Source organism: Clinocottus analis, unplaced genomic scaffold (assembly GCF_023055335.1).
Source record: "Clinocottus analis isolate CAN_PGR_092001 unplaced genomic scaffold, fCliAna1.0.p SCAF_20, whole genome shotgun sequence".
NCBI lineage: Eukaryota > Metazoa > Chordata > Actinopteri > Perciformes > Cottidae > Clinocottus > Clinocottus analis.
Genome location: NW_027175932.1, coordinates 9,760,922 through 9,776,640, shown reverse-complemented (window position 1 = coordinate 9,776,640; position 15,719 = coordinate 9,760,922). Strand labels below are relative to the sequence as shown.

Genomic DNA, 15,719 nt, shown 5'->3' with positions numbered 1-15,719 from the left:
TGTGAGCGCCAAAGGAAAAAAGCTAATCTTTAGCGACATACGCCACAGATAACTGAAAATGAATGAAAAGGAATTGGCAGAGAATTTAGTTGAGTGGCTGTAAATGTGAATCCAAAAGTCTTTCAGTAGCAATTTAAGATCATAAAAGAGATGGGAAATGTTAAACAGCAACTGGGTTTGTTATCCATCCTATCACTAAGTTGAAAGATATTTTGTTTTACATAAATAATTTGTGTTTTATTTTCAGTGTTCAAACAGAATACAGTGTGAGCGTACAGTTAAAAGTATTCCACTGCCATCTTTCAATTTTCCGTCTTCTGTCATGGCCGTCTGAAGCGCTTTGATGCTGTAGCGTTTCCAATTGGCGTGTCACGAAAGTCTTCTCAAGATCCAACAATAGTCCTTGTTGGTTTTTCCTCTCGTGCGAGACATCTTTGCGAGATGTTATCTTCCAAATATTTAATTCGCTCGAGGCTAAAATGAGAAAATCCTCTCAACTGCGACACGTTTGCGTCATGTCACAGTTTTGTATACCAGCGCGCAAAGGAAGTGTTTTTCAGTCCTCTCTAACCCTCAAGTCTGCTTTGCTTTCTCTGTTTAACGAATTCCAAAATAGGATGTAAAAATGTGCAAATTGTTGAATAAATACTTCCAAGTCCTTCATCTCATTTCCCACTTTGCCATAACCCTCTTACCTTCAACCATTGTCCACTTTCACCAGCCTCTCCCCTGCTCCCGGCGCCCCACTTCCTCGTTCCCTCTACTTGCATGTGAAGACTTCCGATTTCTCGCTGCACGTGTTGCACTTGACGAAACAACACCAGTGGAACTTGCAGTTGCACTGCCAGATGCGCGTGTAGTGGTGCGTGTCGTAACCGCGGCCGCAGCACATCAAATTACAACCGTCTGTGTGGCTCGAGGTGCCGTTGCACAGCCTGCCCCGCGTTCCCGTGCTTCCCGTGGCCGTGTCCTCCTCACAGTAGTTGGGCGAACGCTCCAGGTACACCAGGTCCGTGTCCGTGGGCTTCTGGTAGCCCCGGGCCTCCTTGAGTCGGAGGAAGGAGGGCTGGCGGAGACGCGACGCGCGGACCGGCTCCACTTGAACCGCTCCGCTGTAGCGGTCCTTCAGCAGGTAACCAATCTCTCTGAACTTTGGCAGGGTGATCCAGCAGGTCTTAGTGGTGCAGGAACCCGACACGCCGTGACACTTACACTCCAGCTTCATCCTCTCCTCCAGGACCTGAGCACACAGAGAGTGGAAATTAGGTCTGTATAGTTTTTAAAGAGATGGTTAAAGAGCGGAAAATATATTCTATGTGGTTAATACAGAAATGGTAATTTTACACACGTCCATAGCTTGACTTTGAAACGGTTAATAGCCATCGCATGGCCTTCACATCCGTCTCCTTTGGTGAGCGGGGCTTTCTGCGGACACTTCAGCTTTCAGCACTCCAACCAGTATGCCAACTTTATGTCAAAAAACCTGGGGAAAATAACTCATAGGCCAAGACTGTAGTCTCTAATTAACTTTACCTTTCTTCAGACCACATAATGGCGTGACAGCCCCAGAGAAGTGACCAGAGCTGTTGTGCAACCATACACGTATAGAATTACGTGGCGGTTTGAGCCAGGTTTATATTATAATACCAGACAAATATTTTAGATGACAAAATTGACAGGTGACTGTTTGCCCTCGTGACTGAGCTTGATGTTAATGTGAAAAAGATGACCTTCACGTTTTCATTATACGAATGTATGATTATCGAGTCATTGGATCGTTGAGTAACTTGTTTGTCAGATCGGTGACTTCCCCTTCTGGGGGTCATTTGTCCTCTGACATTGGCAGCTTTTTGTGAGCGGAAGCAACGGCGGAGAGAGATAATAATATCCTCTATCCTCACTTGACGCGGAGTTATTCAGTGAATGGACTGTAAGGCCGTGGCACAACTCCATTTTGGCAGCTTTTACAGCCACGTTTTGCACTTTGCACACATACACTCTCACTCTAGTGCACAGCAGCTGAGTTAAATCACTTATGCATTGAGTTTAAGGCCGCTATAATTATAGTTAATAATGCCAGTACACAACAGATAACTTAAAGCCATTTTACAGAATCAGGCATTTCCTTCTGGACATATCTGACACCGATTTAACGTCCTCCGTGCGGTCCAACTGGCTGGCGTTACCTTTCGCCCTGCCTCATTGTTGTGCAGGTTCATCAGCCGGCGGGCATTTTTCTTGATCTCACGGGCGTCTACAAAGCGGCGCGAGAACTCCACGCCGTACTTGACGTCGGCCGAGCAGCCTCCCCACTTCCAGCCCTCCTCTTGGTCGTGGTAGCCCTGCTTCTCGCGGTCGCAGCCGCACTGGCTGAGGTTGCCCTGGCTGCAAGCCGTGGTCACTGCGTGGGCAACTCCGGCTGCAGTGACGGCGTAAGTGAATGCTGCCTCCCTGCTGCCTGAAGAGAAACGAGCAGAATCTGAGTGAATATGGAAAGAAGCCGTACAAGTACTTTCTCCAAGCAAACTACAAGTACTTTGATTTGAGTTGGCTTTCTGTTGCTACTTTTTAGTAATTCTACAATCAGTGCTTGCAGTACTTTACCTCAAATGGCAAAAGTTGCATGCCCATGTGTGATGTAGCACCAGCAGGAGGATTTAAGTTTGTCTGACCTTCATCCTTTATAAAAGAATGTTAAATTAAAGGAACACGGAACCAATTTTACACATGAATTTCAGCTTACTTGTTATGGGAAGTACTACTCCGTCCATGAACACATTTGTGAAATGTCTTCGGTGAGATAACCCTGATGACGTCATCGGGGTTATTTCATCTTGAACTTGAACTAAATCAATAAAGGTGTAAATCTTCCACCAGGACATTTGGGAGTTATAGAGAGTTGTCCGTTTCAAAACAAAACGTGGCCCATATAAAGAGTCTGAGTTCGAGAGTATTTTAGCCTTCAATGCCGTGCGCAATGTTTCATAAAAGCCATTCAAGTATTACAGTTTGTGACAATCCCAAAATATATGGAAATAATTTGCCTTTCTTGAGCCACATTGTCGCCAATGCATTAAATTTGTATTCTTGTATTTTGTCTGGTGTGGTGTTTTAAAATATATCAAAGTATTTTTCCAGGATCTTAGAAAACTCCACATTCCTCCCGGAGCCTTCTCACAAAGTATCATCCATGTTTCTTTCTCCACTTGTCTTTAATGTACGCGGTGTTTACATTTTTTTGCATAAAACACAGCTTTCTACAATCACGAGATGTACTTATTTGGCATGGAACAAATGGCTGATTTGATAAAAAACTCATGTCACTGTCTTAGAACAATAATCCATACAGTGAAGACAACAAAAGTGACATCTACTGGTTGACAAGTGGAGCTTTTTTTTCTCCTGGATCGGCCCTCGCAGCATTGCTGTGTCTTAATATTATTCATCAATGGAATTTCTCACGCGGCTTACGTGTCATTCTGTGTCTGTCTTCTGCGGTCCACATTATTATAGCAAGTGATACTCGCTGTGTTGCATGTTGAAATAATCTGTGGCCGGGCTTGACTTAGATGTGCCCCTCCATTACAGAGCTTTTGCATGTCACCATTTGAACTACAGAATAAACACATTTATATTGATGGCACGGAGGGGGGAATTAATTCATTGGCAAAACAATTGGGTATAGAATATCCTCCCTCTCCAATCAGGATACTGCTGGGCCTCCGCTCCTCCGAACAGCCCAGAGTATTAATGCATGGCGTCTCTGGTAGAGGCGATTCTAATGGCTCTCTTCCAACCTGACAAACTCACTTGCAGAAACCATCGGGCCTGCGGTTCCCCTGGTCCATAACTCATAACAAACCCTGAAGTCTTCTCTCATCAGGCTGGATCCGCGACCCATTCAGATATATATTGTATGGTGAGCATTTCTCAAGGCATCCGTCGCATGCGATAGCCAAACAGCCATCTCCTCGCACTGTGATTTGTTTTGATTGTGCGGCAGTGCACGCTGTGCTCCATTGTTGCCATCCAGCTGCTGGAGCTGACTTCATTTAGTGGTTAGCATGAATCTCTCTGCTCTTTCTCAATGCTCGATGCGTTCACAGGCCCCGGCAGGTCCATCAAACGGAGTGGTGGATGGTACGTTAGTGACACGAGAGGCGGGGCCGGCTCCGGGTTGCAATGGACACGGAGATGGCGAAGGGGGAAAACCAATCTCACTGAGAATCCATGGAGATGAAAGGAAATCTGCCTTTATGGGTTTGTAAAATAATTAACAGTTTTTAATTATATTTTACACAGATGTAATAGGATTTAATCTTCCACAAAGCACTTATTTGGTTGAAGTGTCTGCGAGGAGAGCACACAAGGGCCTATAAGCCGGGGTCCTAAGCGTCTCTCCAAGCTCGTTTATGCACCACAAGAGAAAAGAGACATTTCCTCTGACAAAAGAAATAAAGGGATCCAGACGTCTGTCTGCCTGTGTCCCGTGTAGAAGAAAGTGATTGCTCCCAGGGCTGCTAGATTAAACATGGATCCAAACCCGCAGCAGGACCGCAACAAAACATTTCGGACTGAAATACAATTTATATAAGAGGTTCACATTAGGAGCAAACGGGCTTCTGTGAGAAATAAAACTGGGAGGAATGTTGACTATAAGCAGGGAGATGTGTTGGCTTGTGTGTTTATAGATTGAGTAGGTTTGATGGCACACCCAGATAGGCGTCCGACCCTGCTTTATAAGGTAGTCTTCACATTCCATTGAGGACTGCTTCGCTGTGACAATATGTGTTGCAAGCACAGTGATGTCACACACATGAGCTACAGATTTAATGTTCTTCGGGGACACTTGCAAGGCCCTTGAGTTGTCGTTTTTTGTGTTTAGGAGAGGCAGAAAATGTATTGCGGTCGCCACATGTGGTAATCCAAACAGAAATGCTTTTGTCAAAGCTTCATCGCCCATCTTTAAAACTTTCATGCCACTTAGTTGAGCTGAGCTGCAGCTTTTTCTAATGCCGCCGAGAACAAGTCCAGGGCTGAACCTTGCTCATCCACACACACGTAGCACAGTCCGGTTTGCGGGAAAAAAAAAACAGACCAACAGACGGCTCGGTTGCGGTTTGGTTTGGCCAATTAATATACCTAACATTAATATTAAGTCAGTCCACACTCGTGCCTCAAAGCGGAAAAATGCGTCTAGAGTGACTGTTGTGAAAACAGTGCAGGGATTTACTTTATCTGGAGAGTAACATAGGTAAAACCAGTTTTGCCCCTGAGGTTTAAAGCGCCAACCTTGAACCTTAGCCTCCTTAGAAAGTTGTCCAGCCGAGGACATATATTTCATGTAATTTCCCATCTCTCTCCCCTCCTTTCCTGTTATCTATCTCTTGTTAAAATCTCTAATAATGGTATAGAAATGCCCAAACACATCCTGAGCAAACGTTCTCCCCCCACACTCTGCCTACTTTGCTATCGACCACATTGAGAAAGACACGTCTGAACCAACGTAAAGAAGCTGCGTTTCAAACAGACTGACCTACTCTCAGCTCTTGTCCGAAGACAGTCCTCTGTCCCAGGGCCGAGCAGTTCCACCGGCCGTAGCGGAACTGGTACTGACACTCGTTGATGCCCAGCTGGGCGCCCTCGCCGATGATGATGATGGCGTCGGGGCGACTCTGACAGAGGGCTCTCTGACGGGGGGCCAGTCCCGGTATCTTGTTGCAGATGATGTTGGCACCTAGAGCCACCACAGAGGACATCGCCCTGGAGCAGAGAGAAACAATGAGAAGGGAAATGGAGAAACCTGAAAACAACATCCACGGCATATTGTTTGCATTCTGGGTCCTGGAATTCAAATCGGTTGAACATGACTCTTTGGGACAAGATTTATGAGATTTGTTTTCCATAAACAGTCAGGTTTTTAATCTTCTTTTTCTAAAGTTTTCATTACAGTTGCCAGTCTACAAATCGTAAAGACAAAACCAAATAGTCAAGATCAAATGAGAAGATAGGAGCAGACTCTCTGTATAAGCTAATGGACCTTCATAAAGACATGAAAGAGAACAATAGTTAATTTGGGTCCAAATCCACTTCATTTCTCTCTGGCTCTGTCTTTCTCTCCGTGTTACAGAAAACATGAACCACCACAGCTATTTTTAAGTTCCAGGGCCTGCCCTTGTTATGAATGAGAGGCATGTATGGTGCAGCAATCATTCTCTTTGTGAGGGCCTGGGTCTTTTAATGCCATAAGAAAGAGCTCATTCCATAGGCCCGCGCCTATAGGCAGAGCATGAAGTAGTCCAATATGTCTCTTTTCCATATGCTGCTTTCCAATTATGGCTCTTGTCTGACGAGGTGCTCCTACGATAAAGTCATTCTGGTGTAATGTGTAAATCCATAAGAGCAGGTTATCTCATCAGCTGCGTGCACATGTACGAATCAGGTGCATTAAACATTGGCTTCATTCAGTCAAGTCATCATTGACTCTTAATAACGAGTCGATTTATGACAAAATGTCTGAATGAAAATGACATAACTGCTCATATTATGAGGGGAAAAAACATAGCCTGTGATTCCACTGTGGAATTACAGACACAATGTTTTCTAAATTTGGGTTGACTGAACATAGCCTTTTTCCCCTTTTCCAAAACAATATCTCCGCAATGGCTGAATAACATTTAGCAACATAAAAAAAAGGGATTTTAATAAAACACCTGCAACAGCTAATGCTCTCCAGGTGCGAGCGAATTGCCCCGTGCGTAAATTGGCAACTTTGCGCGTAAGGCGCAACTACCTACGAGCCAACCTAAACGTGTGTTTGAAGGTAACGAAGTGCATTGATAAGAAAACCTACAGGTAGCTACCGCTGGTGAGGATGAGGAAGATCTGCGGGTAGTAGACGGACAGCAGCGCACTGCGGGACGAGATGATGAGCATGGTTGCGCATTGAACACAACTGGTTCTGCTCGCTCGCGGTTTGAAAATGGAAGAAGAAGAAAAAAAGTGGTGGGTAAGAAGTTATATCCTTTTTTTAAATTTATTTGCTGTCCAAGAGTTAAACTCGGGAGAGTGTCGTCTCTTCTTTCCGCTGTCGGAGAGGTGGCGTCTTCAGCTGGTGGAGCCGTGGCGCGCTGCGGCAGCTCCAAGCTCCGCTGTCCATGTGCTGGAGATGAGAGGCTGCATCCCACGGCCGAAGTGCGCTCTGCCACCTGGACCGATAGAGGACTGGGTGGGAGAGAGCGAGAGAGAAAGAGAGAGAGAGTGGGTGGGTAGGTGGGGCAGATTGGGTTCCGGATGTAGTATAGGACCGCTCACGTCTCCAAAAGTGAGACTATTGTGACTTTGGACGGGTGCGTGACACAGTTGCCTCTCCCGATGCAACAGCCCCCGGGACGAGTCTGCACCCCGCATCCCACCCCCAACACACCTCCTCTCTCTCTCTCTCTCTCTCTCTCTCTCTCTCTCTCTCTCTCTCTCTCTCTCTCTCTCTCTCTCTCTCTCTCTCTCGTTGTACCTCTTTCTCACCTGTGACCGTCTCTCTAGGTGCAATCATTCGACCATGCAACCCCAAATAAATCTTGAATGCATTTTTTTTTTACGCGTGAAATAATCTTAATCTTTCTGTAATAATCAAAAGGAAAACCTTTCTCAGTAATAGTGTCCACCATCATTCATTCACGTCTTCATCCTTGTCTCTGAACAAGAGAGTGACCATGGCACTTTCCCAAATGACCTCACGTGACTTATCTCATGTATTACACATAGCTCCTGGTTGTTATTGTGCCATGTTGTCTTTTTTATATATTAAAGAAACATGGAGTTACCACATAGTTTGTTTAGGTTGGAAAGAGGGCCAAAGAGAACGGGAGAGGACAACTATTTAAAAACCTTATTCAGTAACTATTTGAAATATTGTGGACACGTGATCGTTTGATGCTTTTCTTTGTCTTATATTAAGGCATCTAAACATATATAATGACTGTTGGGCTTTGGAAATGTAGAATGTGTATGTGGAGACCTTTTCTGACATTTAATATGAGCAAAACGATTAATTGATGAACCGAGAAAATAGTTACCAAAGAAGGGTGATAATAATAGCCATTGGTGGAAGCCAGTGTGGATGAACTGGTATGACATGCATCACCTGGTATGCATTATAAATCTCTGCACTTTGAGAAGTCCAAAAGTGCGGGTTTAGTAGTTTCAGTTTGTTATGCTGGCTGAAAAGCTTCAGTCAGTCAGTTGATGAGTCTGTGGTCTTTCAGCTCCCATGTTCTGCTGGTGCATCACCAACAATACGCCCTCATGTGGCAGCATGAAGGAAATGTCATCACCCCAAAAACATCTGGCTCGACGTTGATGCCGCAGTGCCCGGCACCGGATAGTTGAGTATCAGCAAGATGAAGTAGATCAAGTTTGACTCGGTAATGAACGAGGCAGCATTGTTGTGAGAATCTTGGAAAGCAGGAGAAGTTTTTGATTCGGCGCTGTGTGGCATATAGACGTGACTTTTCCTCTGCATGGTGACGTTTCTTGTTAAACCCGGCGTCTTTGAAGTGGAGCGTTGAGATGTAAGCGGAGGGAAAAGCCAGCAAGGACGGCACAAAAGGAATGTGTACCGATCCGTCCTTTTAAAGATGTTCCTTGCAAACAGCGCCCTGTTTGCTGTGGAACTTTAAAGAGGTTTTTTTTTTTTTTTGTTAAGTAGAATGGGAGGGGGGGCCATCCGGTTCAGTTCCACGGCTCCTTCAAAGCATGAGGAGTTTTATAGGTCTACTTCATGGAGTGGACAAGGGACAAAGTACACGTCTTCTTCCCTTGTTGTTGACATTTTGGAGACCGAAATGTGAGACACTCTGAGCTTTACTTTGAGCAGAACAACTAACCACAAGGCGATAATATTAATAAGATCCATTCTCCAGTGAGATATAAATCTGAACAAAAGTAAGACCCTGGCGTTAGAAAATGATTGAAATTTAATTTAATTTCTCTCCGGCTTCCAAACAAGCGTTTTTGAGAGATTGCAGTGGTGTATAAAAAGTACAAAATAATAGAATACTTTTCATACTTGGCTGTTATGAGATTGGCCTGATTGTTATGCTCTCTTCAACAGTAGCTGCAGTCAGATATGAGCTGCTTTCTCGCTAACTGGACCCTCTTGGCTGCTGAAACCTCGTCGCAGGGCCTCCATCAACGACTAATTCAGCGGACAACTCACAGATAATGTCTCGTGGTCAGCGGAGGCAGAACCATTTGTGTATATACGTGTGTGTATATTTTGTATGCTTCTTACTCTCACTCCCTCTACCTCTCTCTTTCTTTCCAAATAATCCTCCTAAACCACAATATCCAAAGCCAAGACAGCACTTAAGCAGCGTGCACTCACTGTCCTGGCGCTCGCACCGCGATATCTGTTTCTTTTCATATTTTCGACCCAGAAGGCGAGGCGAACACGGAGCCTCGGGACGTTCGGGGGCCTCGCGAGAACGCTTGTTGCCGCTGATCAAGATGTAAGGTCAGTGATGAAAAACCAACACGACGTGGGGTTTTCAATTTATCTATTGGGAAAAGCTGTCAGGTTTTAAAGGTGTATTCACATCCTGATGATGAGTGACGGGCCTGGAGACGGGCGGGGAGAAGCTGGAGCGGTGACGCAGAGGGCCTACCACCCCACCCCCCTCCCAAGCTGGACGCAGGCCTAAACAAGTCCCGATTAATAATGGTGTCTTGTGACTCATTGGGCTTTCGGGCCCATCTTGTCCCCAAGCCCAGAATCCACAACCGAGTCCCTGAGCGGTTGTCGAGGAAACGGTGTTGTTGCACATAATCTTAAACATCTGATAATTCATCTTAAGTGACAATTTTCTGCAGAATCGCCAGGCTCATACTTGAAAGTGTGAGACATAACAATCCCGTGCTCACGCAGTGCGAAGTGGAGAGGAAGGCGCTCGCTCACACACCCATCAACTGATCTGGGAGACAAATAGCAGCGTAGTAATGTGATATTTTGTGTGTCAAAACTAGAAATATTCAGGAATGCACATGCACCTTGTTTAGAATATATGGAGCAGACAGTCAGCTCAGGCAGAGCTTCATTCCTGATTCACAACCACTGGCTACCAGCTGACCGATAACCCTCATATTCATGCATAGAGCGCAGCCTTTGTGACTTCTGACTGTACAAAGGTCAGCTCTGTAATGTAAGTAACAACACTGCTGTAGTGCACATGCGGTGTCCCGTACTTTAATGTCCTGTTTGAATGTGTCCACGCTGTTTACGAGAGAAGAAAAACACCTTCAGTAAGAAGACAGGAGAAGTGAGTTTAGCAAAGTGGTTTAGGTGATGAAATATTTACAAAATCCACTAATACCGTATATTCTAGCTTCATTGTGTGGACCGGACAAGATGATGTCACTGAAACCCATTTAGTTTTCAGACGGTCGTCAAAGACGAATCATAGATAAAAGAACACCCAGCGAACTGTATTCGATCGGCATATTAACGAGGCCGCGTGAGGACGCACGCACACACACACACACACGCACACACACACACACACCCGAGGCCTACTGTCAGCTGTCGCTACACAATTACACCACATTAAAAAAGGAAACAGCCGTCGAATAAAACCAACACAACGTGGTGTTACACCTGACAGAGACATAAAATATAGATATAATCCTTGTTTTTTTGTGTGGAAGTCAGTGAACACCTCTTTGTCCTCGACATATCAAGGTTATGGAAGATATCTGAAATATTGTGATCATATTGTGCCTTAACGTTATTTTTAAACTCAATCAGACTCCGTCGTGAAAACACATCGTGTGCATGTTCCTTTATTACAACTGCTGTCCATCAATGTTTACTCCTGTTTCAGTGATGTTTGCTAAGTTCACCTTTTTTAAAAACAAAACTCTGCGTGTGCGACCCATTTTGAAAGGCATGCATAGCAACCGATGGGCCGGGGCTGAGTGCCTGACAGTGTTGAGACTGTTGACGAAAAGCAAAATATCAAATAACGCCAAAGCTGTTCTTTACGTACGGCATTTGAGTTTTAATTAGATGGGAAAAGACGCGGATCAAAGGCCTCGGCTTCATATATCGTGTGTCTCTGATCCCCCAACACACACTGATGGGTTTCATTCGCTTAGGTCAGACAAGTGCACATGGGCACGCAGCTACATGCATCTCATGTGGCTTTCAAGCTGCGCCACAATGTCAGAGGCATTGTTTAGACTGTAATGTGGCAAGACAAACACATGGTGCCTATATGTGAAATGGGGTAAAACACATGCTGGAATGCGAGCGTGGTGGGATATCGTCCCGCGCACACTGCGGGGGGATTATGGAGTGTGACAGATAAAAAACAAAACTACCCCGGGGGTTAACGGGCGGGAGAATATTTATGACTAACTAAAAGCAACTACTTTGTAATCAAATCTAATTCCAACTGTTTGGAGCATTCATGGGACCCGACGGAGCTGACAGCGGGAAATTGTTTCCATGTTGAGGAACAACAATTCCACTTTTGAGCAATTATTGCCTTTGAAGCATCTTGAACCTTTTTGGAGAGCAGATGAACAATGCCACGAGGCATATAAAAGTCTGCAGAAATTATTCCTTTTTTTGTGTATTTTATTTTTTATGACGTAAAAAGGATTCATCTTTTTGGTGTGGAAATATCGATTTGGAGTCGTAAACATGTTGCAGATGTTGAGAACGGGGCTACACGGCATCCCTAGAGGTGGTTCTTGAAGTCAACACCATCAACAGCTCACTGCAGAAAGGAGTATTTACAAGTCCTCACATTCAGATAAGCAGGTCAAAACTGCTGCGAGGCTGTGTGATATCTTTGGTATGCACGTTTATCTAAAGGAAGTCATGAATGCACAATTTGTCGTATGCATTCCAAACCCCAAAAACATAAATCATGCACAGTACACGCTCCCAACAAAGGAAATGATCCCCCTCTGTGATTAATAGGAATCAAAACATGCATACTGTTTCATTAAAATGTTGTTTGCATGCAGTGCTTTGCTATTTTCTTTCCACTTTCATCCTTTTTGCACCTCACTCTTTCTTTGTCGTCAAACTGTCTTTACTCCGTTTTACCTGCAGAGGGAGACAAAGCCCCAGAGAAGGTTTTCATTCAGTTCAGTCCTCTCTGGTTTGACTCCCCTTGAGCCAGCTTTTTGTCTTTCATGACATGAGAAAAGCAGCTATTACACGCTTTATTACAAGAGACGCTAGCGTTACATTATCCATACGCTTCAAGACGTTTCATCCTCACGTTCTGTTTGTATCATTTAGTATCAAATGAAAGAAACACATTCATTCAAAGTCATCTTTAAACTACAGAATCTCTCTTGCTTTATTCTCTTTCCACTTATTTCACACTCTGTTCAGATATTTAGTGTCAATCCGGAGGTGACTTTGGCTTTATCCCGTCTCAGGATTCAGAGGCACAAATTAATGAAGTGAGTAATGTTGAGATCCTCAAGGGGGCTCTTTACTTCTCTGTTCCAAAGTACAGGAGAAGCCGTGTACAGCAGCCCGTCGTTCCCACCACCCGACAGAGGTTCCACCATCTTGGTTCCTATCATCGAAATTCGACGAAACGTCCATGTTTGTTCATGCAAACACGGGACACCAAAGATGTTGTTACAATCTCTACGCTTTTAGTGATCAAAGATGTTCTATATTGCTTTTCATAAATCTGTTTAAACCTCAGAGATTAAAAAGTTATTCCTAGTGTGTATTCCTCCTTCAACTTGTTGCTCAGAATTAGAGCAATCTGATCACCCACATGTAAAAAAAGGCATCGTGTTTAATATCCTATACTGCCATCGTTTTCATTTACAGTAAAGTATCTAAACGTAAAGATATGCATGCGAGCCAGATGTTAATGAGGTTCAAAAGCCATCAGAGCTGCTTCAGTGTTCACCACAAGAACACATCTAGATAATGTGCTTATTATTAACAGAAAGGGACACATTTTGTCATTTTGCAACATGCTGTTTCCAACACAAAAATGCCTATTAGTAAGAATTACTTAAGGGGGATTATCCAGACAAAAATCAATGTAAATTTGCGATATCATTTTGATTGGGTCTGCGTGTGTTGGTCATCAGGCATCACGACCCCCCCGTGTGTAATCCTGGTTCAAATTCCATCTGCTGCAATCTGTGACTGAGTTGCTTCGGGTCAGATCAGGACTCCAAAACTAAAACTCCTGCTGAAAGTCCACCACCAGCAGCAAATTATTTTCTTAGTTGTGGTTATTTCAATTTTAATATGTATTGTATGTATCTTTTTACTTGTAAACGTCCATTATTTTGACTTTTTTTTTTTAAATGAAAGAGTATATCAAGTACTTTTTTATATATATATTTTAAAGGAAACTTTGTTAATTGGAGAATTTGCATCACCAAGGATTGTGGCTCCGCTGCAGCCGGCTTGATCCAGCTCGACTTGATTTGATCTGTTAGTAATTTGTATGAGGAGAATTATTGCACTGGGGCTTTGGGAGTCAAACATGTGTTACACTTCTGTAAGTTTCTATTCCCTTGAAGATACTTGGCCCTTTATGGGTTGGGCCTTACTGCCGAAACACACACAAAATCGCTCCCACTCTCTTTCTCTTCCTCTCGCTCTCTCACACACACAAACACACAAATTGATATAACCACAACCTCTTAACTCTATTAGCAGTCTCTAATAGCTCAAATCAGAGCGAGTCGAGAAAGAAAAGAAGAAAAAAAAAGCCTCCGTAAGAGTCACATCATGTTAGTGCTGACCTTGCTGATTGAGTTTGCGCACAATCACACGGGTCAAGACTGAGGTCAGGCCAATGGATCATTTAGTTTAATGGCTGTTTCCTTCCTGCTCAAATGTGCGTGTCACGTTGTAGGAAACGGTCAGACGCAAGCGTATTACAGGACATCATGCAGCACGGGGAAAAGGGGAAGGAGGAACGAATGAATGAAGAAAAGGAAAAACAAGTAAGAAAAGCACCTATAGAGAAAAGGGGAGAAAGAATGAGGAGGACAGAGGGACAGGGAGAGAATGATCAAGAGCAAGAAACACACAGCCAGAAGGAAAGAAAGAGATGGTGACAAAGGCAAAGGGAAAGAGCTCTCCTAATTTTGTGGGCTGTCTGTGTCACCAGCACCCTGTTGGGACGACAGATGTGCAGATGATGTCATGTAGAAAGGGGATAGGGCGGGAGGGTGGAGTGATCGGAGCGCGGGAGGACTGTGGACAGGCGGAGCCTCGATCTCAAAGAGGAAAGGAGGGGAGAGAGAGAGAGAGAGAGAGAGAGAGAGAGGGAAGGAGGGAGACAGGGAGCACTGCTTTGCCCTGCATTCATGCATTTCGGACCTTTTCAGTTTTCCTAAGATGTGACTCAGTATAATTGAGAAAGTGTGAGTGCTTTCCAAAAGGAGCTACTTGTGCTTCTCAACAGCCCTCTCTGTCAGCTGGAAGTGTTTGCGATCGAGAAAACGAAAGCGGAAAAAAAAAAGAAAGAAAGTCTGCATTTGCCGTGGAGTCGTGGACATTTGCACACAAAAGTGCTGAACTGGTGGTTTTTAGTTGCAGGACCTCTCGCACAAAGCGCAGCCTCTCCGAACCACACAGGCCATTGGAGCTATAATTTACTTAAAGTTTACCCTCCCGTCCCCTGACCGGCCGCAGCATAAGAACCCAATTGTTCTCGTGGTCTGCAGTGACAATGGCTGTTTGTGGTCATCCAGAGGAAAAGAAAGTGAGAAAGAGAAAGGGGATTGCAGAGGGGGAGAAAGTCGAGCCATGCGATCCGGTCATTTGTACCGTTCACTGCTAAAGATATAGTCCAGCCCTGTGTGTGTGTGTGTGTGTGTGTGTTTTAGTCCTGCTGGGTTCGCCTGAAGGACACCATTTTCTCGATTGTCTGCCCCATGTCCCGTTCTTTAACCCATCTGGCTCTGAAGACGTCACAACTGTGTGACCGACTTTAGCTTCCTTGCATTTTCTGCCTCCTCTGCCCCCCACCTGCGCCCTTTCAGGCCAATTGTGCTGGCACGGCGGAGGGAGAAATTGAATGAATTAGGCCGTCGGATGTTGCCTAATGGTCGCACTGCACAAATGCAGCCATTCCTGGCATTGTTATGTGTTCGAGTGAGACTGAGGGGGATTGTGCTTTTGGGTCCGGCGTAAGAAAGCAGCTAACAAGTGAGGCAACCTGTGGGAATCGGCCCAAACCAAAAGTGGACTGAGGCAGTTTTTTCCCTCCTCTGTGTTTGTGTTAGCTTTAGTTTTTCTGGGCCTGCTTTTAAACATTATTGAGGTGCAATGAAAGACGACAGTCATCGGAGTCAATCGTTGCTGAACAGGTGGCAGCCCCGTGTTTAACGCCAACGCACGACAATCACATGAAGACTGTGAAAAAATGTAGCCACGATATAGAGGAAAAAAAACAAAGGGTCATGTCATTACTTTACAAAATGCAGCACAGACTCCTGAAGCGTGGCCCGGCCCATATCACAGCCGCACACACGGGGTGAAAACAATGCAGCTTTTTCAAGCAGATAAGACTCTGATAACTGCGCGGGCCTCGAGTTACAGATGGCAGCTGCAGCGCACTGTTGTCCCGCTGTCTCATGGGGAAGTGCTTCTGACCTGAGCTTGAGGACACCCTAGGCCCTCTGGGTAATCATTGACCTGGTACCTGTGGCAACCA

At 44.8% G+C, this 15,719-nt stretch overlaps 1 protein-coding gene across 1 annotated transcript; it reads right to left on the bottom strand.

The window, feature by feature from the left end:
- Positions 1-760: 760 nt before the first annotated feature.
- LOC137791832 (protein Wnt-7b-like) lies at positions 761-6,936 on the bottom strand. The gene is made up of 4 exons (XM_068587018.1): positions 6,864-6,936; positions 5,537-5,803; positions 2,187-2,458; positions 761-1,240 (listed from the first exon to the last, which is right to left on the bottom strand). The coding sequence occupies exons 1-4, from the start codon at positions 6,934-6,936 to the stop codon at positions 761-763; spliced, it is 1,092 nt and encodes a 363-aa protein (XP_068443119.1).
- Between the last annotated feature and the right edge of the window lie 8,783 nt (positions 6,937-15,719).

What these genes read in the sequence shown, in the direction of transcription:
- LOC137791832 (XM_068587018.1), bottom strand. Translation starts at nt 6,936, where the DNA reads ATGCTCATCATCTCGTCCCGCAGTGCGCTGCTGTCCGTCTACTACCCG. An exon ending in CTTCCTCATCCTCACCAGCG is followed by an intron (nt 5,804 to 6,863) that starts GTAGCTACCTGT and finishes TGTTGTTTTCAG; the next exon opens with GTTTCTCCATTTCCCTTCTC. An exon ending in CGGACAAGAGCTGAGAGTAG is followed by an intron (nt 2,459 to 5,536) that starts GTCAGTCTGTTT and finishes GTTTCTCTTCAG; the next exon opens with GCAGCAGGGAGGCAGCATTC.